The sequence below is a fragment of the Lonchura striata genome, chromosome Z, assembly GCF_050655825.1.
Source record: "Lonchura striata isolate lonStrDom1 chromosome Z, ASM5065582v1, whole genome shotgun sequence".
Classification (NCBI taxonomy): Eukaryota; Metazoa; Chordata; class Aves; order Passeriformes; family Estrildidae; genus Lonchura; species Lonchura striata.
Window position 1 is genome coordinate 48,494,812 of NC_140740.1, and position 26,209 is coordinate 48,521,020.

General features: G+C 40.3%; 1 protein-coding gene across 3 annotated transcripts in view; it reads right to left on the reverse strand.

The window, feature by feature from the left end:
• The window catches only part of ZFR (zinc finger RNA binding protein), a 47,091-nt gene extending 21,655 nt beyond the window's left edge, over nucleotides 1–25,436 (reverse strand). For all 3 annotated transcript variants that reach the window (XM_021554693.3, XM_021554692.3, XM_085568085.1), the window contains exons 1-7: nucleotides 25,250–25,436; nucleotides 24,962–25,046; nucleotides 7,120–7,402; nucleotides 5,565–5,709; nucleotides 4,544–4,762; nucleotides 3,129–3,379; nucleotides 1,543–1,734 (exon numbers count right to left, since the gene is read on the reverse strand). In XM_021554693.3, the coding sequence (XP_021410368.1) occupies nucleotides 1,543–1,734; nucleotides 3,129–3,379; nucleotides 4,544–4,762; nucleotides 5,565–5,709; nucleotides 7,120–7,402; nucleotides 24,962–25,046; nucleotides 25,250–25,286 (1,212 nt within the window). In that variant the 5' untranslated portion in view covers nucleotides 25,287–25,436. The remainder of the gene's footprint in view (nucleotides 1–1,542; nucleotides 1,735–3,128; nucleotides 3,380–4,543; nucleotides 4,763–5,564; nucleotides 5,710–7,119; nucleotides 7,403–24,961; nucleotides 25,047–25,249) is intronic.
• Nucleotides 25,437–26,209: the final 773 nt, after the last annotated feature.

Below are 26,209 nucleotides of genomic sequence, written 5' to 3' on the forward strand. Positions count from 1 at the left end.
TTTTTTCCCCTAATATTTAGAAATAGTTAAGGAAGATTTAAGAGGTATTTCAGAGCTCTTTAGAATCTCGTAGAAAGTAAAGAGGTACATGCTTATTCTTGGAATTGATAAGCACAGGTCTTTCTGTAACATGTCTCTTATGGAATACTACTTTCCTTTTGGTGTCGCTGACCACCATCTGAAAAAGATGCAAGTAATCCATAAGAAAAAACCACACAAGGGAGAAACTAAAGACTACGTGTTGAAAACAGCAGTAAAGAAATGCAAATCTGTGAGACATACCTTACATATGAACATATACACAATCATAATATGCACACAACTGTCCAAATTAATCTTTTAGGCTTTTGTTCTTAGTTTTTATGTTCCCTATCAGAATACCGACACAGTAATGTCACACAATCGTATCAATTTAAACTCAAGCAAGTGTTCAAAATTACTTTTTTCCAGTAGAATGCACACAAGTTCTTTAGTTATCACAGCAATGGAGTCCTTTGAGATACCATTTTCACACTGGTAAGAACCTAATCCCAGCAATGGCTTGCAACTATCACAAAGAGAAAACTATATCCAAATATAAAAGGATAATATATACCACAGTTCATATATCTATGGAGTTATTGAGCACAACCCTTTCTTGGGTTGTTCTTTAATGGAAGAACACTGGACAAGTGTCTCTAAATTTTGATTTTTGCTTTTGGAGGAAGATTATTTTAAACATGCTATAAGATTTATTTATTTTAGTAGGAACAATGCTACTTGATGCCTGTGTCCTGAGATGTAAAGAGCTATAGAAGCAGAGTATTAATACTGTATTTCTTAGTGTCATTAATCTTTCCAGAGTTATGAGGAAAATCTGTAACTTCTAAACATATATTCTACTTATCATTGCACTTACTATTGTATGGCCAAGTTTAAAACAGGTCACAGCATTTCACAGTGCAGCCCAGTTTTTTCTCCAGCATGCCCACAAAAGAGCAGCCAAACAATAAGCAAAACATGTTTACCAGAAGTCTTCTAAACATATTCATTATAAAGTCTATTATGGAACATTGTTCTTTGCTTGCAGAGGACAGTTTTCTTTGCAGGACCTATCAAAGAATGATGCCCGTTCTTTGCACTATCTTAGCTTACAGTGTTTCAAAGTGCACTGAAAGATTTACTGTACCAGCAAGACAAGTAAGATGAATCTCAAGAAAGGTCTTGAGAAAAGTTAGGGGGCACAAGCACAGGGGGCACATGTTCTCAATGGTTCCTTTCCCTCATCTCATTCTACACCTTCTTCCTATGATTTGGATGATATATGATATCCCAATATATCCTATTTTCATTGATGCCATTGCAGTATTTTTCCCCCTTTCTTTCAACAATACCCTTCTAATAGTGAGCCTAAAGACAAGTCTGAAATGAAAAGAAGACTGCAGATTTTTAAATAAAATAATTTAAATTATACTGTTTCTGCGTATTTTCTCCTTTCTTAAAATGAGAAAAAATGATGGGGACAAATGTTTGACTTGCACGGTAAGAACAGAAACCTCTTACTTTCTGATGCTTGGCTCCACGGATATGGGCAGCATAAGCATCTGCCCCGGTGCAAGACACATCACAGAGCTCACAGCGCAACTGATTCTGAGTTCCACGAGCAGAAGTATTGTTGTTGGTGGTGTTCTGGGAAGCTTTTAATGCTGCTTCTTTCTTTTTGTGTTTCTGGCCTTCTAAGTGTTCTTTGTAAGTCTGTATAAATAAACAAAACACACGGTAAGCTGTCTTTGTACTCCGGTTCATCATTCCCCTGAACACGTGTAACACTGAACATGGCAGAAAACACACATTTTACCTAAGAAATACCTCCTACACTGAGCACTTCTGCAGTATGGCATGCATTAACAGGACATTTCCAAGACCAGAAAATTTTCTTCTCCAGCACCAGGATCCCACACTTAGGTAAAACAATACAGGTTTTTCTCCTCTAACTTCTTAACTTCCCAACCAAGTAGTGGTCAACAGATACCACCACTGAAAACTTGACAGGATCAGAAACTGCAGTTTCCTCCACTGCATTCATTTATTCTTGATTTTCAGATTCCCTCAAACTTTAAGTGTATCCAGATAAACAGAAAAATAAATTTAAAAGAAGGTAGTGCACAAATAAAGCAAAAATGCAGAAGTTGGTTTCTATATTAACACTGGTGATCTAGAGCAGACATGGTAGGAAATAATGACAAGTTCACTTAAAGTAAAAGAATTGTTTAGCCAGACTCAGACAAACATTCTGCATGACTTTGTATCTACTTTCTAGGCACTTTTATCCACTGTGACACTAAACTGGGAAACTGAAATATAACGAAGAATAAATTTTCAGGTTTCCCATTCACAAAATTTCTGTAATTCTACAGCTTTCAAAACAGTATTTTGTAAGAAGTTTCCTATGCTAAAGAAACAAATCACTTTCAAAGTTTCAAATCATTCTGAAGTCAGGTGAAACACCTCTGTACAAGCTCAGGGAGTGTGTCTTTATGTCTTCCAACAGGAACCCTTTCTATAATAGTACAAATTTTTATTTCATTATTCCTTTAGTACACGCATAGAATCAGGTCTAAAAATTAACGAATTCTCTTGATTAGAGGGATGGAGCACCTCTCCTACGAGGAAAAGCTAAGACAATTTGGTTTGTTCAGCCTGGAAAAGCCTTTGGCACCCCAAAGTGAGTGGGACCTTCTAGTACATAAAGGAAGTTTGTAAGAAAGATGGAGAGAAACTTTTTACAAAAGCATGAATTGACAGGACAAGAGGCAATGGCTTCAAACTGAGATAAAGTAGGTTTAGGTATTAAGAAGAAATTCTTTACAGTGAGTGTGATGATGCACTGGCACAGCTGACCAGAAAAGCTGTGGGTGCCTCAACCCTGGAAGTGCCCAAGGCCAGGCTGGATGGGGCTCTGAGCAACCTGCTCCAGTGAAGGTGTCCCTGCCTACAGCACAGAGCTTGGAACCAGATCATCTTCAAGGTCCTTTTCAGGCCATTCTGCAATTATATGACTCTTAAGAGGGTAAGGTTTTTTAGCTGAAGAAATTATGAATAAAGTATAGTAGAGTAAAGCACAGTAGAATAATACACAATACAGATACCTGTGGTCCAGCACAGCTGATCTTGCAAACGTCACAGTAGTGGATCTGGGGTGGTTTGGGAGGCTGTTTTGGTTTCAGTTGCTTATTTTGGAATGGTGTCTTTTTAGTAAAGGTGGTCCCCGTCCAAGCAGCTGTTGCAGCAGCAGCAGCAGCTGCTGCCGCTGCCTGTTTCTGTTGCTGCTGCTGCTGCTGTTGGTAATAGGATGATGCAGCTGAATAAACTGCAGCTTCATAGCCAGAATAGGAGGTACCTGAAAAATTAAAATAAAAACAAATGTTACATCACCATATATAATGTATCAATTACATAATACAGTGCATCAATTCAAATCATGTTGCATAACAGTTGTTGGGCAAGGCAAGATGTAAGTAATTCACTGAGATTTTGTCAGGCAGTCTTGAATTTGGCTTTATGTTTCACAGTAGACAAATATACAGACAACAATTGTGTTGGAATATATTCAATTCTAGACACATCTTTGCAGACACACAGTTAGATATATCAAAGCATCCCTAGAGAACATATGAAATTTCCTGGCATATCTGGGAAGACTGGCCATGATGGAACAAAATTTTTAGTGAAAGATTTAGTGACGGTCACATGAAGCAAGCAATCATCTAGAACCACATTTGCTGTTCATGTTTCCAAATGCCAAGGACTGATAATATGGAGAAGAAGGGGAAGAAATGAAGATAAAAGACAGAACATCTAGTACTATTACAACTTATTTCAGTGATTTAAGTTGTTTTGGTACAGAGATGATGCTTCACTCACTAAAACCTTGCTACACAGTCCTTGATTTCTAGTTGAATAAATCAAGCAAACTAGGCTATCTCAAGGAAGTATAAAAATGCCTTTTTAAGCAGGAAACAAAAGGAAACAAAAAGTTCAGGGTAGCTATAACATGCCAGTTAATTACCATCTATGGCAATGAAGTTAGCATATTTTCATCTTTAACTATGTTTTGGATTCCTAATGGTTGAATAAAAGTCCTCCCACCACACATTTCTCATTCCATTTTGGGTCAGGACAATCAAAACTTAAAAGATTTATACTGAACTGTTCCTCCCTATCCCTGTAACTGCATGCACCCTTCCTATTTCCTGGGAGTAACATCTATGTGGATGCATTTCCTTATATTCCTTGTTTTTTCCTTTTCACCTTACAATAAGTCACTGCCCAGGCACCAGTGCTACTACTTTGTATATTCTCACATCTGAAAAACTGGTACATAAGACATCAAAACTCTTTTAAAGATACAACAGAACATTCTGCCAATGTAATGATTGAACTGGTTACTACCTCTCAGCAAACTATGATGTAATTGAGCATGAACTGCTCAACTTCTGAATGCTGAAAGCCTCTTCTGCAGCAACTTCAAAGATCCCAGCAAGAAAACATGCAAAATTCTTACCAGAGTAAGTTACTGCTGTTGTGCTGTATGTCGCACTCTGAGTATAGGATGGAACAACAGTGGCTGCAGCTGCCACTGGCTGCACAGTCGAGGACACTGGATATATGGAAAATGTTGTTGTTGCTGGACTTGGGGTTGCAGGTTTTATAGCTGTCACTTGACGTGTTTGCTGGGCTTGGGTGTACTGAGTTGCCCCTTGGCTATATCCTGCTTTTGGAGCTAATGAGGATAGAAAATACAAATGTAGAATCATTGACATGTTTTAGTTGAATGAAATGCAAACTATACTAAGGGAAAATTAATAACATGCTTATGAACAGATGTTTAAGAAGTGGGGGGTTGTTTTGGGAGTTTTGTTTCATTTGTTTTGATTTTTAGTGCTGTGCACTGGGTTGGTTTACTGTCATTGCTATGCATTGCATACCACATATCTCAATCAAGTCACAGCTCACAGTAGTAAGCCTTAAATTTATTTGTTTTTAACTGTGCTATCATGTTTTCAACATGGTTTTAAACAGGTTTTAAACAACCTTCTTATCCAACAGTTTTACTAGAATATTCAAACCAAAACACACTTAAACTTTCCTCTTATTTCTACATTAAAAAAAAACACTAAGCAGGATTCATGCTTTGTAGCAATCATGATATGAATAATTAGAGAATTATACACATGAAGTACCTAGAGAATCAAAAGAATATTTCTAACTGAGTTATCATCTGAACACAACACTGATTATCTCAACTACTTCAGCAAGGTTTCTAGACATATCAGTAAGAACTTCGTCTAGAAGTATGTTTTGAGTGTACTTAGTGGCAGAGGCACAACCTCAGAGGTGGCTACTTATGGCAATGTTACAAGTGTTGAAGTTTTAGGGACAGAAAAACTTTCCACACAGTGACAGATTACACAACAAAACTTAAAAGAAGAAGATGCCATGAGGCAGTTAAGCAACTATTTTTAAGGCTTAAAGTAGTCGACAAGACTGTGAGTAACGGGAGCAGCTTGAATCATGCCACCCACCTGTCTGGTAGTAGGACTCAGCCACTGAAGGCTGTGGCTGGGCAGCAGCAGCCACGGCCGCTGCGGTCGCGGTTGGCTGCTGATAATATTGTTTGCTGTCGTATGCCACAGCTGGGGCGGTAGATCGAACGTAAGAGTAGGAATCCTAAGGATTCAAAACAGAGAAATCACCTGTAGGTACATCACTAGAGCAATAGAAATGATTAGCAGAGTAAAAATAACAATGTACTGTGTTCTGGCCTACTCAAGTAGAATAAAAACTCCCTATCTACACATACAGTATATGCATTAGAGAAATTAAATTTACTTTCATAGATACTTCAGGCCTGAAACAGCCCTAACTGACTTTTACAGATTCAATACTGGAATTATCCTCATGTTATTAAACCCTTTCTCTACCAAATTATTTTTGAAAAGCATATACTCTCAATAGTTTTTAATGACTGTATCAGATTCTCTTTCTGTAAAATATTAAGAAAAAGTCCACAGAAATCTCTACAAAACATGAATTTCTACAAGTCCAAATAAATTCTCATGGGTAGAAACATGAGCCTGTAGTGGCTTTAAAAATCTCATTATTAACATTTTTCTTGGTTATATTTTTCAGAGTATGAAAGTGGTACTTTTAAAGCTTTCTTTTTGGTGTGTCATCTAGTTCATTCGGGAACCATAATTAGTCTTCAAAGGCAATGCAAGTAGCTCTTTTGATACCTTTTCAACTCAGCAGATCTCTAATAAGCTTAGAAAAGGATGACCTGGAAGCCACTACATGCATGTACATACATTCTCTCATCCTCACCATGTTTATGGTAAAGCACAAAGAGTTGATCAACTGAGGGGGAACTAGGCATGAACTGCTAGAGCTGAAATACACTCATGTATTAAAATTCTGTTTAATTCCATGAAATACCAGAAAAAAAATTTTTTTTTTTGTCCAACCTGTGTAAACAGGAATTATTTTATTTAGTTTAGAGGACTCTCTTTTTTCCAAATGTATCAGATAAATGACCTCATATTATATAACGAATTACAGAAGCTATACAAAATAATTGAGAACATGAAGCAATAATATAGTCCTTTTAAACAAACCAAAATGCTAATTAGAATCTAGATAATGCGCTGGTAAGTTCAGAATTAAAATGCTGAAAAACTATTGCAAGAAACACAGTATTTCAAGATGACAGAGAGCAAAAGCCCTTTTGCAAGAGCCTGTATCCACAAACAGTTAGGCAGGGATCTCAGAAGAGGATATCCAAAAACTACCTACAGGGTAGTTTATCTCCTAGGGCAGTCTTCTGTCCTCAGAGGCTTGGTACAAGACTCCAGTGGCACCCAGGAATCTGACAAAGGAACTATTTCTACCTCTACTGAAAATTTTTACTGGAACAGTCTTTTGAGTTACATGGCCCAGTTTACTGCACACCAAACCAAGGCCTAAGCTAATGGAAGACACTGCATTTCTTTACAGCAGCAGTTGCACAAAAGCACATTTTCTTTTCTAAACAGGCTTCCTCCTCTCAAAGCACCTTTTCAAAATCACACAGCAGGATCCTACCTGGTAATTCTGCGTGGTGACAGGAGGTGGTGGTGGTGGAGCTTCTTGTTGCCGCTGTGTGTAGCCGTAGTCTGTAGCTGTGTGTGCTGTGGGATACCCGCTGTAGGCGGCAGCTGTGGCAGCAGCTGCCACAGCCACCGGGGCAGGCCTGGCCACTGCCACTGTGGCTGCAGCCGGGGCATAGGCTGCAGTGACCGTGTGCGCCGCCACCGGGGCCTGGTGGACTGTGTAGCTGGCAACTGTGGTTGGATGGGAGTAGGCTACACCCGAAGCTGGCTGCTGGCTGTATTGGCAGAAGACAGTAAATAATTAATCCAATGTACAAAGATAATGCCTACACATTTCAAACTCCCAGATTTGATTGATACTTTGCCTGTTCTACAGACAGATCTGTAGCAGCCTTCTATCTGTGCATACTCTTATTTAATGGCTTTTATTAACCATCTTCCATCCCCATGAAAAAGGCTATATCATTCTTAAATTTCTGTGGACAGACACATAGAACACAATCACAGAATGCTAATGCACAGGAAGGGACATTAAAGAGCATCCAGTCCAGACCTCCATGCCAACACCTACTCGACCAGATTGCTCAAGGCCAATGCTGCCAGGGTTGGGACACCCACAGCCTCCCTGGGCAACTTGTTCCAGCTGTCTTGACATTTTCGGAGTAAGGAATGTCTTCCCAACACTTAACCTAAATGTCCCTTCTTTCAATTTGTATGCATTACTCCGTGTTCTATCTCTACAGCTCCTGATATTTCATGCAGATGATTATATACTTGATAATGGGGAGTGTTTGTGCTGAGTTTCCTCTATGTAGTGGAACACAAATCTTTAATTCAAAATAATGCAGCATCCCAAACTATTAGCTTTCCCAGACTGGCAAGTTTTAAGTGCTTTAGTAGTTCTTCAGTAAAGTGACACACCTGTCAAATTAAGAAAAATGCTACTTTTGTGTGAGAGCTTATTACTGACCTGTACTAGCATGAAGTTTTCATTACACCATATTCAAGCAATTAAATTTTTAAGATGGCCATGAAAATCAGCTTGGAACTGTTGTAATTATTTAGACACACAGATCTGATAGAGGACTTCTCCAACAGATGGTCAGAATTTTAGAAGCTGACTGCACTTGCTCAAGCAGAAGTCCACTGACACAACACAAAGCATCAAAAGTGCAGACAATTACAACAAGCAAGAAAACCACTACCAGAGTTCTGGCAATCTTCCAGGCACATGCTGAGACTAATCTGCCTCGCTGAAATTTGCAGGTAGGATGCTAATATGTGGCAATTTACTAAAAATCCACAAATACTAACAGCAGAAATAAAAATTGATTGCTTCAAAGGTTTAATTACTTGAACAGAAACTAGAATTATTGTCCTGTAACTGCATTATATTGTCCTATGATGATGTATAACTGTGGATTATGATTAGAAGCTTGGAATAGTTATTTTGATTTTTAAGCAAACAAAGTGAAGCAGGTAAAATATCACTATCTGGAACAATGACATCAAGTGGGGATTCAGTGATAATTCTGATTATTTTTGTACATTTCCTACACTGCTGTTCAATAGTAGCTATAACTATATACTTTTAATTTCACATAAGACACTTCCACAACTCCTTTGTGTTAAGTAATTTTTTCTTACTTGTTTTTAGACAACCTGATTTTGTAACTTCAATTACAGTAGAACCTACTTACTTCAATAAATTAAAAAACCACACACATGCAGCTCCCTCCCCCGACCTTAGACCATTCTCACAGCAGAAACAGAGAAAATTTTACTACTGATAGACTTATGTGCCTGGACTCCACCTTCTTCCCATCACATGTCCCTCACTGCTTAAAAGACTACTTGCATTCTATCAAATTTTACTTCAGTGTGGGTTGTACATACAATAATGTTTTATGTTATTTTCAATTATTAGCCTAAGAACAAAATGAAAATACCTAAACCACTTTGATGAACCTCACATTGCTGCTTGCAATTCCTCCTTCCTGATGTTCACAGGAAAATTTTGTTTACTTAACATGACAAACTGAACTCCATCACAAAATTCAGGAAGACTCTTTTATGTTTGTCTATGTCTTTTATATAAGTCTATAAAATTAGGTGTCATTATCTACATAACTAACAGTACAGAAGTGTAAAATAGTCACAAAATCTGAGGTAATTATCATGGCCATATATATCTACTAAAATCACATTAAACTGAGTAAACAGACAGCAGACTGCTTAACTGATGATAGTTGAACACATCAACAGCCTAATATTGCCAACAAGGTAAAACTTGCTTCACACTTCTCTCACTCTTAGTCTTCCCTTCTCCCAAACACCAATCCTGGCTAAGCCAGGTCTTATTCCATCCCTGATGCTAATTCTGCTACTTGTCAAGGCATTCAGTGCACTGATGTAACTCATTAATCTAGCAGAAAACAATGTGAGGGTTTCCTGTTGGGGTGATATTCTAGTGTGGCAGAAATGTTAAAAAAACAACAGCTTACAAAATAGGTCTGCTGAGAGTCAGAACCCATATTGATTTTATATATATATACATGGAAACGGAGCAAAAAAGGGAAAAAAGACTTGTGCAGAAGCACTAGCATGGCTTTCCCCCATTTCATGAAACTGTTATAAAATAAAATACAGTGCTCACAACACACTACAAAGTAACAGTACCAGTCAGTTAAGCAAAGAAAATGCTTTTGTTCTCAGAATATGTATGATTAAAGATATCTGATAGTCTTCAGTATTTAAAATTGTGAAAAGATTACCAGCAGAACTATTAACAAGATTATGGTACAGACAACTTCATTTCTTTTGCAACTAAGTAGCAAAATTTCTTATCATGGCATAAAATTAACAGCCCAAGTAATTAAGATTTCTAAGGCTAACACAGGTCCTATGACCATGTTTCTTCCTTCATCTGTGCACCTATCTTAATATTATCGGTTTTCTTTTGACCACACATGGCAAGAACCTCATGCATCATTTCATACTAAGTTTCAGCTGCACCACCCACTCTACTCCAGACAACTGCTTTCCCAGCAGTCTAGCTTCCTCAGAGCAGATTATTGTGAAGTTACCCGTGTACTGACTCTGTTTTCCTCACATCAAATAGCACAATATGCCACACTAGTAAAAATACTAAAGTCACAACCTATCCCTAGTGAACTCCACTGCAATTACTGCTATTTGATAATAGTTATTCTAACTAATAACTTCTACCAGCTCCATCTCTACAATTCTTTTACTAATCCCTACCTTAAGTAGGCACATCATCAAAACCACATGCATACTCTTCACCACATCCCTCAACACCATGGGGTGACCTTATACAATTTACTCTGTATGTTCTATGACTTAAGAATACATCAATAGGTATCACCCACTGCAGAGAAAGAAGCTAACTCACTGATGCAGCCACTTCTCTTTGTACATCAATTCTTTTCTTCTCCAAAATAAATTATTATTTATAATAATTAGCTAATAATAATAGTGCTAATAATTAGCATTTTTGAGTCCAAGCTCTCTTCCAAATACACTTGATTAAGTTTGCTTTATTAACCTGCAGGAGTTTAAAACTCACAGAATAATTTAGGTTTAAACAAGGATTTGGAAGTCACCTGTCCTTACCCAATGCTCAAAACACAGCTTATTTCAAAGCTGGAAGTTTCTCAGGGCCTTATCTGGTCAGGGGCTGATCACCTCCAAGAATGGAGGCTCTAAGGTTGCTCTAGACAACCTGTTCCAGTGTGTCATGGTTTAACCCCAGCTGGCAACTCAGCCCCACACAGCCACTTGCTCATTCCCCCACAGTGGAAGCAGGGGGAGAACTGGAAGAGTAAAAGTGAGAAAGCATGTGGGTTGAAACAGACAGTTTAATATGAAAGACAAAGGCCACACACACAAGCAAAACAAAACAAGGGTTCAGATAGCATGGATTAATGGGCCAAAACTAATCACATGAGGCACAACAAGGCCATGTGCCAGGTCCTGTCCTTAGGTCACAACAACCCCAGGCTACATTACAGACTTGGGGAAGAATGGCTGGAAAGCTGCCAATTGGGAAAGGACCTGGGGGTGCTGGTCAACAGTGGCTGAACATGAGCATGGAAACATTAGTTTGCCAGTGTGTGCCCAGGTAGCCAAGAAGACCAATGGAATCCTGGCCTGTATCTGCAATGTTGTGGCCAGCAGGACCAGGGCAGTGATTTTTCTCCTGTACTCAGGCACTGGTAAGGCCATGACTCGAATCCTGTGTCCAGCTCTGGGCCCCAGACAAAACACTGGGGTGTGGCACTATGCCCAGAAAAGAGGAAGGTGTTCAGCCATCTCAGGAAAGCCAGGTTCCATCACAGAAAAACAGTTACTTGGGAGAACAAATACCATCACTGTGAACATCATCTCCTTCGTCCCTCTCCCTCCAGTTTCATCACTGAGACTGATGCTAGATACGTCCCTTTGGTCAGTTGGGGTCAGCTGTCCTGGCTGTGTCCCTTTCCAAGTTCTTGTGCACCACCATGGCCCTCCCTGGTGGATGGGGTGAGGAGCAGAAAAGGCCTTGACTCTCTGTGGACACTGCTCAGCAATAATGAACATATCCCTGTATTATCAACACTGCTTTCAGCACAAATCCAAAACACAGCCTAATATCAACTACTATGAAAAAAATTAACACCACCCCAGCCAAAACCAGCACATGATGTTTGAGCATCCCGTCAAGAATGTTTTCCTTAGTTTATGAAAGCTCCAGTTTCAAAACCAAATGAGCTCTAGACCAACACCTACAAAGGCAGATCTTCTAACCACTCAATTCAATTCAACTTAATATAACAATTCTTGAAGTGTTAAAATTTACTTTCAGAATAAATCATTATTTAATTTAGGAAGCTGTGAGTAGCTTCCAATTGTATTCTGCTGTACTACTATTATACCTCATCTTCCACAAGAAATTTTCATTCAAAAACAATGTATTTTACTAATACCAGACCTATTTCTTTAGGTGTTTTTGATTGTAATAGAACCAATGCTTCCCTACAAAGCTGACTTAATTTCTGTTTTCTTGGAACAATACACTGTTCCATGCTCATCTTCCTGTTCAGGTGTCTTTGTCACTGCATTTCACTATCCCATCCAGAGTTAGTTTGCAAGGCACATGCAATTGTTCTGCTCCAGATTCTGCAGGCATGTATTTCAATCAACTACAGAATGTCATTTGCAGGACTTTACCTAAAGTGTTTTGTACCTCCTTACCTGTTTTTAAACTTCCACATCTGTAATATTTCCTCATTCTCTTTATTTCCTCTTCCCAAACAAGGTCACCTCTATTCAGTAGTTTAACACCACAGTGTAACTTGTCCTTAACTTGTCCTCATTTTTCACATTCTAACTGAATAACTCCAAGAAAATGAGAGGTTAAGTCTTTATTAGGAATACTGTACTACTGTGTTCAAGTATTTTTTAAACATCTTTGACTCACATATTTGAGTAACATCTATTATAATTTCTACTGACACTAAATGTGTCAGTACCAATCTTTCTATTGCATTAGTGTCAGCACAACTTTTAAAATACCACTATGATATTAAACCTGCTAGATAAGACTGATTGCAGTGAGCTGTGATGATGTATGTTTCTCCACAGTATATATCTCTAATTCCATGATAATCTGATTTTCTAGGGGTGGTGGTGAGGGGCCATTCTGTCTCTCAGTCTTGCTTAATTCACCCCAGAGCAAAGGCCAAAGCAAAAACTGGCCTTATCCACATTGCTGTCTTGTGCACAAGCTCCTTTCATCAAATGCAAGTATCTTTCCTCAAAGCAGGTGCACATTTTGCCCTGATACTTTTTAAGTAAGATATAAGAGTAATATACTGGCTGTTTGCATGGTATCGATATTGGACCCTGCTGTGTAAACCCAGAACTGTCATTCTGAAATAAGAAAAATACTTTAAAATACTGTTTTGTTTGCAAACTCTACATTGTGATCAGTGAGGCACCAAAAAATTGTGAAGATCTCCCTGCAGAATTCTACAGCACAAAAGTCAAATAAGCTACAGCACGGATTTACAAAACCCGGTGTAATGCTAGGTAGATACTTAGCCTGGAAACCTCTACCCTTTGGCCAACATCAGCAACAAGAAGTCTGTACCCTGAGAATAAGCTCTCAAAACAGAAGGTGTTGGTGTACACTACTCTGTATTTCCTACTAAAATAACTAGATTATTTTCATATTTCTGTTGATAACTTCTATTTCTCTTGTCAAAAAGCAGAATATTCAAGTAGCAACTGAACTGCCTAAAGACCCACAGCAAGAACACTGTAGCAGTGTTATTGATACAAAACAATAAATGCTGACTTTCAAAATAAAAGAGAGGGGGGAAAAAACGAAAGGAAAAAAAAGGGGAAAGGAAAAAAAAAAGGGGAAAGGAAAAAAAAAAGGGGAAAGGAAAAAAAAAAGGGGAAAGGAAAAAAAAAAGGGGAAAGGAAAAAAAAAAGGGGAAAGGAAAAAAAAAAGGGGAAAGGAAAAAAAAAAGGGGAAAGGAAAAAAAAAAGGGGAAAGGAAAAAAAAAAGGGGAAAGGAAAAAAAAAAGGGGAAAGGAAAAAAAAAAGGGGAAAGGAAAAAAAAAAGGGGAAAGGAAAAAAAAAAGGGGAAAGGAAAAAAAAAAGGGGAAAGGAAAAAAAAAAGGGGAAAGGAAAAAAAAAAGGGGAAAGGAAAAAAAAAAGGGGAAAGGAAAAAAAAAAGGGGAAAGGAAAAAAAAAAGGGGAAAGGAAAAAAAAAAGGGGAAAGGAAAAAAAAAGGGGAAAGGAAAAAAAAAAGGGGAAAGGAAAAAAAAGGGGAAAGGAAAAAGGAAAAAAGGTGGCAGCACACTTAAACAATCAGACGTTGTAAAGACCAGAAATTGCTGGTCAACAGCAATTGATGAAGTACAGGTGTCCACTTAGCAAAACAATATTCTTGAGCTCCACAACCACATGTTTGTCTCAATTAAACAGCCATATAAGGTAGGTTTACAAATAAGCAGCATTATTCCCCACAAAAGCTTAGATAAGAACTTGCTAGATGGAATACAGGAGAGCTTTTGTTAGTTACTTCCTAACAGCTACACTGAAAGAAGATCTGGATTTCCAAAGAATGGCACAGTATTAAGAGCAATTCTGAAATAAATACTGAATTCTTTTCTGCAATACACTTATGCCTTGTCTTTTTAATTTCCAGCTACTGCCCTTTTCTAGAAAAAACTGTGGAGATATTTCATTTAAAATTAAATGAGAAGTAGAAAATTTTATGTGTTTTTTTATGTTAGCAATATACATAAAATACAACATTTTGATATAATACTATCTATTTAGCCAAATGAATGACGATTTTACTTTATTTTCACCATTAAGGCATTTGCTGAGTAAGTCATGCATTAAGAAATGTGATAATCCATCTATGGCTGTTATATTGCGCTTAGGACATGCTTTTTCCCCATTGCCCGGGACCCCTGTGGCTCTGATCAGACAACCCTGGACCCCTCATTCCTGCCCTGACAGAGTTGGCAGAAAGCCAAGAAGCTCTCCCTGTCCAAAGCCTAAATAAACCCCTGACATGCCCTGTTCATTCTCTTTGCCCTGCTCTTTCCCTTGGACATCACAAAATAAAGAGAGCTGGACAACATACATCAGGGTAAGAGCCTCTTTTGGAAATCTTTACCTATCTCCTGATGTCTTCTCTCAAAGCCTCAGACCTCTGGGCTAGCCTGATAATTTAGGGGCTGAGAGAGGGGGAAACATCATGTGGCAATTACTGTTAGAGGAATAATGCATTTTCAAGACAAGGCAGCCTATTTCCAAGTAAGATACATAACACATAAAGGGTATGTATAGAGGAAGCACAGAAAATGTTCCCTATAAGCCCTGCTTTTCATCACACTTGAATCATTTATTTGAATAAAAAGAAAATTAATTGTTACTCATGTGCACATAACATGCTTATCTTCAGCATGCTGCTGTATTAACAAGCAAAGCATGCACACAAATGCTGCTCCTATTTCAGCTCTGTTTATCTTGCTGAACACTGAAAATTCTCCTCCAAGAGGTAGAGAACATCTCTGATTTTTCAGTTTCAGTTTTCAGACAAGTGCTGTTTTAATAGACAGTTAGGATCTGGCCTAAAACCAAATATGTCTCTACCCAAAAGACAGTATTCCCCAGAAATTACAATTTTAAAAATATATTTCTTCCAGGGGTTTGGCTTTTTAAATTTAAATAAGTGATTTCCATGCACAGTATTTAAGATAAGTTCTAAAACAGTTTTTTAAAATATGAGTAGCTTGAATAAAACCTTCCACTAATTAGGATGTATTTTTTGATTTGTACCTTTTAAGAACATTGGAACATTTTAGCATTAAGGAACCATATTTGGTGAAATCTAAGTGCCAGGTTTCTTGAAGTTTTACAGATTAGTATATTAATAGCAGAATAGCAAAAACACAGTTCTGCAGTTCTTTCAGGAACATGATGATTGAAACAAGTATGTTCTTGTTCTGTAAAAACTGTTAGAGCAATCTGCTCCTGCTTCAGACCCTAACCTAGGAAGAGGCACTCCTGAATAACTGGTCAGAGGAAATTTCAGCTGTGCTAATGGAACATGGACAGAGCAAAACAAAACCAAAATTAGAATTAACCAGAAAAAAAAAAAAAAGTGAGCTTTGATCTCCTAAACAAACTTGAAAATAAACAGCATTAAATGGTGAAATGAAATATCACACTACAGTATGTTGTACTTTAGGAGTGACTTTGCTCCAGTATTTCTGGAGCCTGTCACTACAGGCATAAAATGTTCAATATTTTAATAACTTCTTAGAACTTTAAGGAAAATTACTTTTTTCCTAGTCTAATGCAATTTTACTAGGAATCCAGAGAGACCTGAAGGCATGCAAATGTGCTATACCCTCATGAATTCTGCTAAATTTCAGTAGTAATACATTACATAATTTAACTACATAAAGCCTCAAAAAGACAGTTTTGTAGCCATTCTGAGTTTTCCCTTCCCCTTCCTTGTTCTAAAAACTCATTTGCACCATGCCATTACAAATTATTGATTGCCACTAGATAGCTAAACCATATACTTATCAATAAGTCACCTCAAAGATTAACAGCTTCATGTTTTCAAAACATTCTTTCTTCTTTGATAATCTCTACATTTAGTTTTACAATCTGATTTAAATCTAATAAAATTCTGCCATGTTCCTTGTATATACTGCAGGTGCCTGTAACAGTGCTGTAATATATCTTCTGTATAAAACTCTCTTTTCTTGGCTACAAACAAGACAGTCCACTGTCCATACTGCTTTCTTTAAAAAGTTAATTTTTTTCAGGTCTATTCAACAGCCTTGAATGATAATATGCAAAACAAAAAGGACTGAGCTTCAGAGGTTACATCTGCTTAAAAAGGAGCAACTATTAACATCATCCCTGTCAAAATCACAGAATGGCAGAGATTGGAAAGAACCTCTGGAGGTTATCAGGGATCCAATCCCACTTAGGCAGCGTCACCTATAGTGAAACACCCAAAACTATACCCAGACAGCTTCTGAGCCTCTCTTAGGCTGGAGACACCACAACTTACCTAGGCCACATGCACAAGGACTCAGTGATTCTTGTGTTCAAAAGGTGCTTTTTCACATTCAGAGGGATCCTCCTGTGCTCCAGTTTATGCCCATTACTCTGGTCCTGGCACTGGGCACCGCTGAGAAGAAGCCTGACTCTATCCTCTCTGCAGCCTTCCTTCAGGTATTTATACTTATTAAGAGTTCCCCTTACCCTCCTCCAGGCTGAATAGTCCCAGCTCTCCCAGCCTTTTCTCATTAGAGAAATGCTGCAGACTCCTCAGCAGCTTTGCAGGGCCTCTTAGGCTCTCTCCAGTACATCCACATCTCTCTTGTACTGAAGCCCAAAAACAGACACAGGGCTCCAGGTGTGGCCTCATTAATACTGTATAAGAGGGGAATGATCACCTCTCTCCCCCACCTGGTAATACTTTATTCTAATGCATCCTAGATGCCATTCTCTTTCTTTGCTGCAAGGACCCACTGCTGGTTCACATTAAAGTCTGGTGTCCACCAGGACCTCCAGGTCCTCTTCCTTTCCAGCTGGGTGGCCCATGGTATGTACGAGTTCATAGGGTTGTTCTTTCATACTGAGCTTTGCACTTCCCCTTGTTGAACTTCCCAAGATTCTTGGCAACCCTTTTATCCAGATTTTTGAAGTCCCTCTGGATGTCACTGTAACCCTCTGGCATGTAAGTCACTCCTCATCATTTTCTGTCATGAGCAAGCTTGCTGAGAGTACACTCTGCCCTAACATCTGGACCATTAATGAAGATGCTAAACAGAAAAAACACTAAAATTGGCAAGTTCTCCATAAAAGGAAGGAAACTTCACCAGTATGGAAAATTGTACTAAATTGTTTAAACATTCTGTATTTCCTGCCTTAAGTTACTACTTTGCTTTTTTAGCACCAATAATGTAACTATGCTCTAAGCTACCACTGTGGTATTTCAGTAGCATACAAAATTTCATGCATAATTTAACACCCCACAGTTAAGCCTATAACCATCAACCCATTCTGAGGCTACAAAGGATACAGCTATACCATTAACAGAAAATCTTCCCAAAGTGCTCAGTTCCTATAGACAAGCACCTGCTGTAAATTTCAACTAGCTGGCAGACTTTCCCTCCTTAAAATGACAAAAAATGACAAAAGCTTCATTGACTCAAGGCACCTTTCCCCCTCATTCACCACCTTCTCTGGATCCCTATTACAGTCTATTGCAATACTGGTATACAACCCAGGTTAACAAACCCAGAGTCCCTTATTGCCTTTCTAAGGTTGGCGTATCTCCTTTGAGAGTGGGACCTCATTGATTTGAAAAGAAGTCCATCAAAGTCCTCTCACAAACAACAGTAATGGAGGCTTCTTGTGCACACAGAGCTAGAACAAACAGCATGTTTACTACAGCACTAAACACTAGCACTCCTTGACCACAAGAGAATCGGCTCCACACAAGTGAAGTCTCTTCTGCTACGAATGTAGGTGTCAAGATGTGATGGAACTCAAGAGAGCATGGGCATAAAGTACACAGAGCAAGCATTCAGAGTTTTTAGCTTCATCCTGTGGTAAAACTGATTATCTCACTGCTCAAGTCTAGCAAAGTCCCACCCACTGTTCTCTTCACCATCCTATTTTCACCAACACAAGACTGAATTATGTTTAGTGGTACCTTAAGCTTGGTCTGGCATGCCTGTGTGAATGACAGCCCTAACATCTCTGAAAGACTCCGTACTTTTCAAACTAGTATCTACATCAAGAAGAGTTAACTGGGGCAGATATTGAACACAAAAGAAATTAGAAATACTAGCAACTGTGAAAAGAACACTCCACCCCAAATCAATTCTCAATAGCCAACTCATCCATGCATAGCAATTAACTTTCTTTTGTTGTTTTATGCTACTTGAATATGCTGTAACATGGTGTACTACATTTGAATTCCAAACTGGCTGTAATTGCAAGAGTTCACTTCCATACTGCCTAGAAGATTGCATCTTAACCTGGACTCACAGGCATTGTGGTCTGTTCTGAACTCGCACTTCTAAAATTGCCTTTATCTGTGACAGCTCACCAAACTCAGTAATATTCAAGCTGCTTGAAGGCAATTCAAAGTTAATAAATCATTCCTAGCTACCCAAGCATCTCCCATTAGTGTTCTGTCTTGTTAGAGCAAGATACAGTATGAATACCACCAAGATGAAACTCACACCACTTGAAAGATTCTTCACGTTTTTAACAGAAACCAAAACCAAAATACACGCTCAATTAAATGAAACTATCACATTTGAACACTTCTCTGTCCAAACATTACTCAAGGCCCCTATCACTCCATCAGCATTTTAACCACCCAATTTGAGATTAAAATAATAACTATACCTCTATCCAGCACTGAACCAAGAAGGTCAATATTATTTTACATTGGAAAGACAAGCCAATATTAGGGTGTTAATTTCAAACTGAGTAGTCACACAGTGGCTCAAGTGAGGTACATGATATGCACACACACAACAAGATGACTAGTACTACCAAATTCCACATTTATTTCAGGCTCCTAAACAGATGGCTCAGTACAGTCACTTCAGTAAGTAACAAATGAGGTTTGCATTGCATGCAAGTTTATAACCCTAGGCCCCAATGCCACCACTAGCAGAAAGCACAAACTGTAAAGGTCCTGTTCAGAGAAATTTCCTGCATTGCTATTTGCATAATCTAATGCTTTCCTCAGTAAATCATTACATTATTACTGGGTAATGCACACAAAGCATTTTAAATTAGTAGGGCAACAGGAAATTTTACGCAGCAATAACACTGAAAGGAACAAGAATGCTTCTAATACATTATTTACAGGTTTAAAGGGCACTTAGCTCCTTTGCTGTCTTTGATTAAATATGAAACAAGATTTCAAGTATGTTTTATGAAAATTACTATTTATGAACTAATAAATACAGTAATCTATTCCTCTTATCTAGTCAATTGAAGGAACTTCACTGATTATACTGTCACAACAATAAATATTATGAAGTTCTGCATGCTCATTGTGATTTTGGCTGGGGTAGAATTAATTTTCTTCTTAGTAGCTGGTTCAGTTCTGTGTTTTGGATTTAGGATGAGAATTATGCTGGTAACACAGATATGGTTTAGCTGCTCCACAGCAGGGCTCACTCCCAGTCAAGAATTTTTCAATTCCTTTGTTCTGCCAGTGAGCAGGTGCACAAGAAGCTGGATGGAAACATGGCCAGGAGAGCTGACCCGAACTGGACAAAGGGTCCATGCCATAGAACATCATGCATTCATGTATAAACTAGGGCGAGTTGGCCAGGAGCTGTGTATTGTTTCTGGATAACAGGCTGAACACTAGTCAGCAGGGGATAAGCAATTGTGTTGTGCATTGCTTTCTCCTCTTAAGATTTATTCCCCCTAATCCCTTCACTACTACTATTACTTTTATTAGTATTAGAACTATAATTCATGTTATTGTACTTTCTTTTATTTCAACTATGAACTGTTCCTATCTCAATCCAGGGTGAGCAGGAAGTGAGCAAGAGGTTGTATAGTACCCCCCCACCCCAGAACTACGGGCTGGGGCTGAACAGCAACAACCCAGTACTCCTGAATTTTCCAACTCCAGTATCTACCACCTAAGCATCTATCAACCTGAACTTTTTAACCACTTCAAATATCAGTATTTAATGTTAAGACTTGGATAGATTTTAATTTCTTTTTCATGTGAAGGGTGACAAAGTAAATGATTCACCATAGCCATGGAGCTGGGATTCCAGGAGACACAGTGACTTCTGTGCTCCACTGTCTTCTTAGTTTAAATTCTGCACCTGGGACAGGGCAACCCTGGATATGTATATAAGACTGGGAAGGGAAGGAAAGGAAAGGATGGAAAGCTGTGTCACAGAAAGGGCCCTGGGGCTCCTGGTCAATGGTGAGTTGAACACGAGCCAGCAGTGTCCTGGCAGCCAGGAGGGCCAACCCTGTCCTGGGGGCATCAGGCACAGCATCAGCAGCCAGGAAGAGAGGGGATTGTCCTGCTCTGCTCTGGGGCGACCTCACCTCGAGTGCTAGAGGCAGTTTTGGGTGTCACAATATTGTAAAGGTATTAACCTGTAAGACAGTGTCCACAGGAGGGCTATAAGGATGTTGAAGAGCCTGGAGGGGAAGCCATGTGAGGAGTGGCTGAGCTCATTTGGTCTGTTCAGCCAGGAGGAGACTGAGGGAGACCTCACTGTGGCCTTCAACATCCTCACAAGTGGAAGCAAAGGGGCAGACACTGATCTCTTCTCTGTGGTCACCAGCAAGAGGACTCAAGGGAAGAGACTCAAGTTGCGTTAGGAGAGGTTTGGTTTGAATATCAGCAAAAGGTTTTTCCACCCAGAGGGTGGCTGGGCACTGGATCAGGCTCCCCAGGGAAGTGGTTACACTACCAAGCCTGACAGGGTTCCAGAAATATTTAAGACAATATTCTCAGGCACATTGTGTGATTCTTGGGGATGTCCTCTGTAAGGCCAGGAGTTAAGACTTTGATATTCCCTGTGGGTCCTTTTTAATTCAGGATATTCTATGATCCTATGATTCACTACTAATAACACAAAATAGAATACTGTCATTTTAAGGAACTGCAATTCAGAGTTTATACCAGTCTACAAGAAGTCTAGAATTAAATACAGAAACTTTCCTTAAAAGCACCTTTCAGCAATCACTATATAGAGCAATTTTTTCCTTTGAGTCTTCTGAGTGAGAGATCCACAACTGTAAATACTCTAATTCTGAGGGACCAGCTTATAAGCTGAATGCTCCCACATCTCTGTGGGCCCTGATGGGATTCACCCCAGAGTACTGAATGGGCCAGCAGCTGTTACAGCAAGACCTCTCAATCATCTACTGAAGGCCTTAGGAGTCTGGGCAGGTCACTGCTGACTGGAAGCTTGCCAGTGTAATCCCCATTTACAAAGACATGAGGGAAGAAACAGAACTGGAGAATTATTAGTGTAATCTCAGCTCCTAGAAAAACTATGGAGATACTAAGTACTACTGGAAGGTGAAAGCATTGTTAAAAAACATCTCCCACACTCAACACAGTTTCACAAAGGAAAGTCCTGTTTAACCAACCAGTCCTTCTATCATAAGGTCACTTGCATTCTGGATGAATGGAAGGCAGTGGATGCAGTTCCAGTTTGACTAAAGCAGCTAAAACTATCCCTCACAGCATCCTTTTCCAACAAGTTCTTCAGCTATGGGATGAGCAGATTCACAGTGCTCTCGCTGGACAGCAGCAAAGGGCTGTATTGAACAAGGCAACATCTGGCAACCAAGAGCTGGGTGCACCATTAGCAGCTTGGCTAATGATGCAAACTGAGCAATCCTGTGGATCCTCTTTAGGGAAAGAAGCCTTGGTGAGGGATCTAGAGATATTGGAGCATTGGGCAGACATTAATGGAGTGAAATTTAAGAAGTTCAGATGCTGGATTCAGTACCTGGGATGGGGTAATGCCAAGCACAGTGATGAAGTGGGAGAGGAGTGGCTGGACAGCTGCAGAGGGAGGTGGGGCTGGCTGGTGCTGTGCTCAGGGTGGGTCAGCAGTGCCCAGGCAGCCCCAAGGACAAGCCCCATCCCAACAAACCCCATCCCAGAGCACTGAGCACGGCACAGCTGGCCCAGAGAGGGGATGGTCTCGCTGGGCCCTGCAGGTGGAGAAGGATGGCAAGGTCCTTGAAGGTGTCCCGAGGAGGAAAACAAAGCTGGTGGGAGGGCCGGAAGGAACTGGCGGCTGAGGAATTTGGGCTTGTCTGGTCTGGGGAAAGGGAGGCTGAAGGGTGACCCCACTGCTCTCTGCAGCTTCCTGAACAGGGGAGGTGCCAAGCTCTCTTCCCTGTAATCCAGGGACAGGACATGAGGGAGCAGTTCACAGCTGCACAGAACTTTCCTGGCCATTAGGAGGCATTTCTCTAAAGAAAGGGTGGTCAAGCACTGCAACAGCTTCTAAAGAAGTGGTCAATGCCCCAGTCTGTCAGTGTTCAAAGGCATTTGGACAGTGCCCTTAACAACGTGCTGGAACTTGGCCAGCCCTGAGTGGGCAAGCAAGTGACTGGACAATGACTGTAGGTCCCTTCCAACTGAAAGAGTCTGTTCTATTCCTTGAAATTAAAGAGTCTACTTAGACTCTCTTCTTTCTGATGCAAAGTTTAGGCTTTTTATTTTCTCTGCATGTTTCCAGATGAAGACTTGATATATTTTGAGATATTCATACTCTAAGATATTACAAGAAAGGTGTGTATGCTAAAAAGAATTGCACAAATTTTTTAACTAAGTGCTGAATTCAATAAAATTCTGATTATTATCATTAGTGAGCACTGAGTCATCTAAAATTGCAGACTAATATTCTTCCAACATATCAGAATTTTTCACAGCCATTTTGGCAAGAGAGAACCTTTAAAAATGTGACTGATATTGTGTTTATTATGAAAATTTCTGTTTGTTCCTATAAAAAATGCAGTGTCAGAACTTCCAAATGGTGTATGTATAAAGAACTAAAGACTTAAACTGAAAGTGTAATTTTTTTCTCATAAAACAACTTGTTACTTTATGCAACTTTTTAAGAATCCATAGGTTAGCTCAGCATCCAGAAACACCTTTGATTTTTCAAGCTTTATGAGGCTCACCTATGCATTAAGAAGGCTGAAAAACATTTGTTTGTTTATTTATTGTCCTGGTTTCCAAGAACACAATTTTTTTATTCCTTGAACTGTCACTTCAAATACTTGAAAAAAATTTAAAGACTTGTTGTAAAATCAAATCTTACCATCTTCCCCTGCCACCACCATCTCCTTCTCAAATATACCGGAGTGGAAAACATTATTTGCAGCACTCTGTAAACACACCAGTAAGGACCTAACAAGGTCGTGTCTTCACTTCCAGATGTGGTAAACACACAAATCATTTATAGGATGTAGAGTCTTTAACAGACAGCAAGTTAAACAGTATCGTAAACTTATGATAGCAAATGAAAAAGGTTCTTTTGATTGGTTTTCCATTTTCTCAAAAACACACATAGGATCACCTATTAAACTTGATACGTTTTCCAATTAGACAACTTCAAAGGAATTGTTCAGGATCTTTAGTCTAAAGATCACCTCAGCCCTTCAATAAAAGATGATTTTCAAAATTCATCTGCACTTCGAAACTGCAGACATACAGATCTTAGCTTATTATTCACTTAACCATTATACTTAAAAGGAAGTTCTATATATATGTCCCCTATATTCACTATAACCATAATGTAAAATGTAAACACATACACGCACTGTGAGCACCCAAAGGAACTAGAAGATTAGCTAAATTTAATCCTCTATTAAACACCAGAGTAAATTAAATTCAATGTACTTCACATTCATTTCCATGAAAAATATCAATGGAAAAAACTGAGTTATTCCAAGACCTCCACAAAAGTGCACATTCCTAATATTATATAAGGCATGCAATTTTTATTAGGTATAGCACACCTCTGCATTAATTTGTTAATAATCTCTGATGCATTTGCTTTATTCTTTTGGGTTTTATTTTATTCACCACAACTTAGGCATTGAGGAAGGTCTTTATTGCAGATTTATGGAATGAGCAACATAAGATTCAAATGTAGACTTTAAGGTGTCACTCCAATACAAGCCAAAATTGCAAAGATGCTCCTGGCTGTAGTTAGCAAGTTAAGTAATATGATGTCAGAAATTACACCTGTCCACTTTCTTAGACACATTAATAATAACATTACTTCAATTGGATTAAGTCCCCTGCTATTTTCCATTGCTTCATCTTTCACTGATCCATCCAGTCTCCCTTAGGTTGGTTTTCAACCCATGTCAGAAGGGATTCTGGGCTCCCACAGTGACAACAAAGCTTTGGGGAGCAAGGCCAGTGCTCCCCGAAGCTGAGGCAGGAGATGGGCCTGGAGGCGGCACACGGTGACTCGCCGGCGCTGCTGACTGACTGACTGCAAGTGGCCATTTTAATCTAAGGGCCTGGGGACCCGATGCTGCTGCTGATCATCCTCCTCCTCCTCCTCGGCGGTGGCCGGCCCCACCTCCCACCCCCAGGCACATAGGGAGATGAGAACACACAGCCGCGGGTCCGAGCACAACCCACGGCACGGGGCAAGGGGCGGGAGTGGCCCAGGGTCCCGGCCGGGCAGCGGGGCCCTGGGGGGGTCCCGGGGAGTCGCGGCGGTGCTCACCTGTACTGGGCAGCAGCCCCGCTGTGGGTGAATCCAAAGTAGTTGCCGGTGGCCATTTTGGCATCTTCCCCCAGCCGGCTGGGCACTGCGGCGGCGGCGACCGAGGGGCGGCGGCGGCGGGGGCCATGACAGGAGGCCCGGCGAGAGGAGGCGGTGGGGAAAGAACGAGACACACAGAGGGACAAGGGAGAGAGACAGCGCGGGAGCGCCGGGTCAGAATCGGCGCCTCAGGAACGACCCCCGCCCGTCGCCCTCTCCCCAAGCACGGACACGCCGAGCACCGCTTACCATAGGTGAACGAAACTACCGGGCATATGGGAATCATGAGTCCGGCCTGGCAGCGACGACGGCGGCGGGTGAACTCTCAACTCTCCCCCCCTCCCGCCTCCTCCTCCCGCTCGCTCCCTTCCCCCACCCACCCACCGACGGCGACAACGGCGGAGTGCGGCCGGGCCGGCTCCGGTTGCGCAGGCGCGGGATGTGCGCGGGGGCCGTTGGGAGACGTAGTCCGATCGCAGCCGGGTTCCCGTTCAAGGAACAGGGAGCAGCCTGCGCCCCTGGGACCATGTGCGCAGGCGCGGGATGTGCGCAGGAGCCGCTGGGAGCTGTAGTCCTGCTGGCCGGCCATGGGGAGCCGCGCTCGGGGCGCCCATAGGGCACATTCACGCATAGACATAAATATGTGTATACGGTGTGCAGAACCCGCCGTAGCTCCTGTGTGCTTACTGCACATGCAGCGCTGCGACAGCCTCACCCACACCAGGCCCATTCTTGTGACTTTTCCAGAAGCCAGCAGTCCGTGAGATCACTCCTGAAACGCTCTAGGCAGGACATTGTGGCCAGTGCAGTGACCTCCCGATCAAAGGCACCGAAAGAGCGTCCGTTCCCCATGGCTCTGCCGCTCCTTCCGGCAAATCCTGCCCTCTGAGCATCAGATGTCCCCCAAAACTCTGAACAAAGCAAAACTGTTATGCTTAAATACTTTCATCCCATTTATGTATTTTGCTTGTGCTACAATGTGCATAATTCATAAACTAATCAAGGCTTATAAAACTATTAATAAACACAAGATACAGTAAAAAGTAAATTTCATATATAATTTTATTTTCTGTAATCTAAGCCTTGTTTTTTGTAATCAAAATATACCTGTTTGGGATGTCCTCTTGCAGTCCTAACAAAAGCAGGGATTCCCACACCCCACAATAGCTGTGGTCATCAGCAGTAGGACTGCAAGGATATTATTCTTCA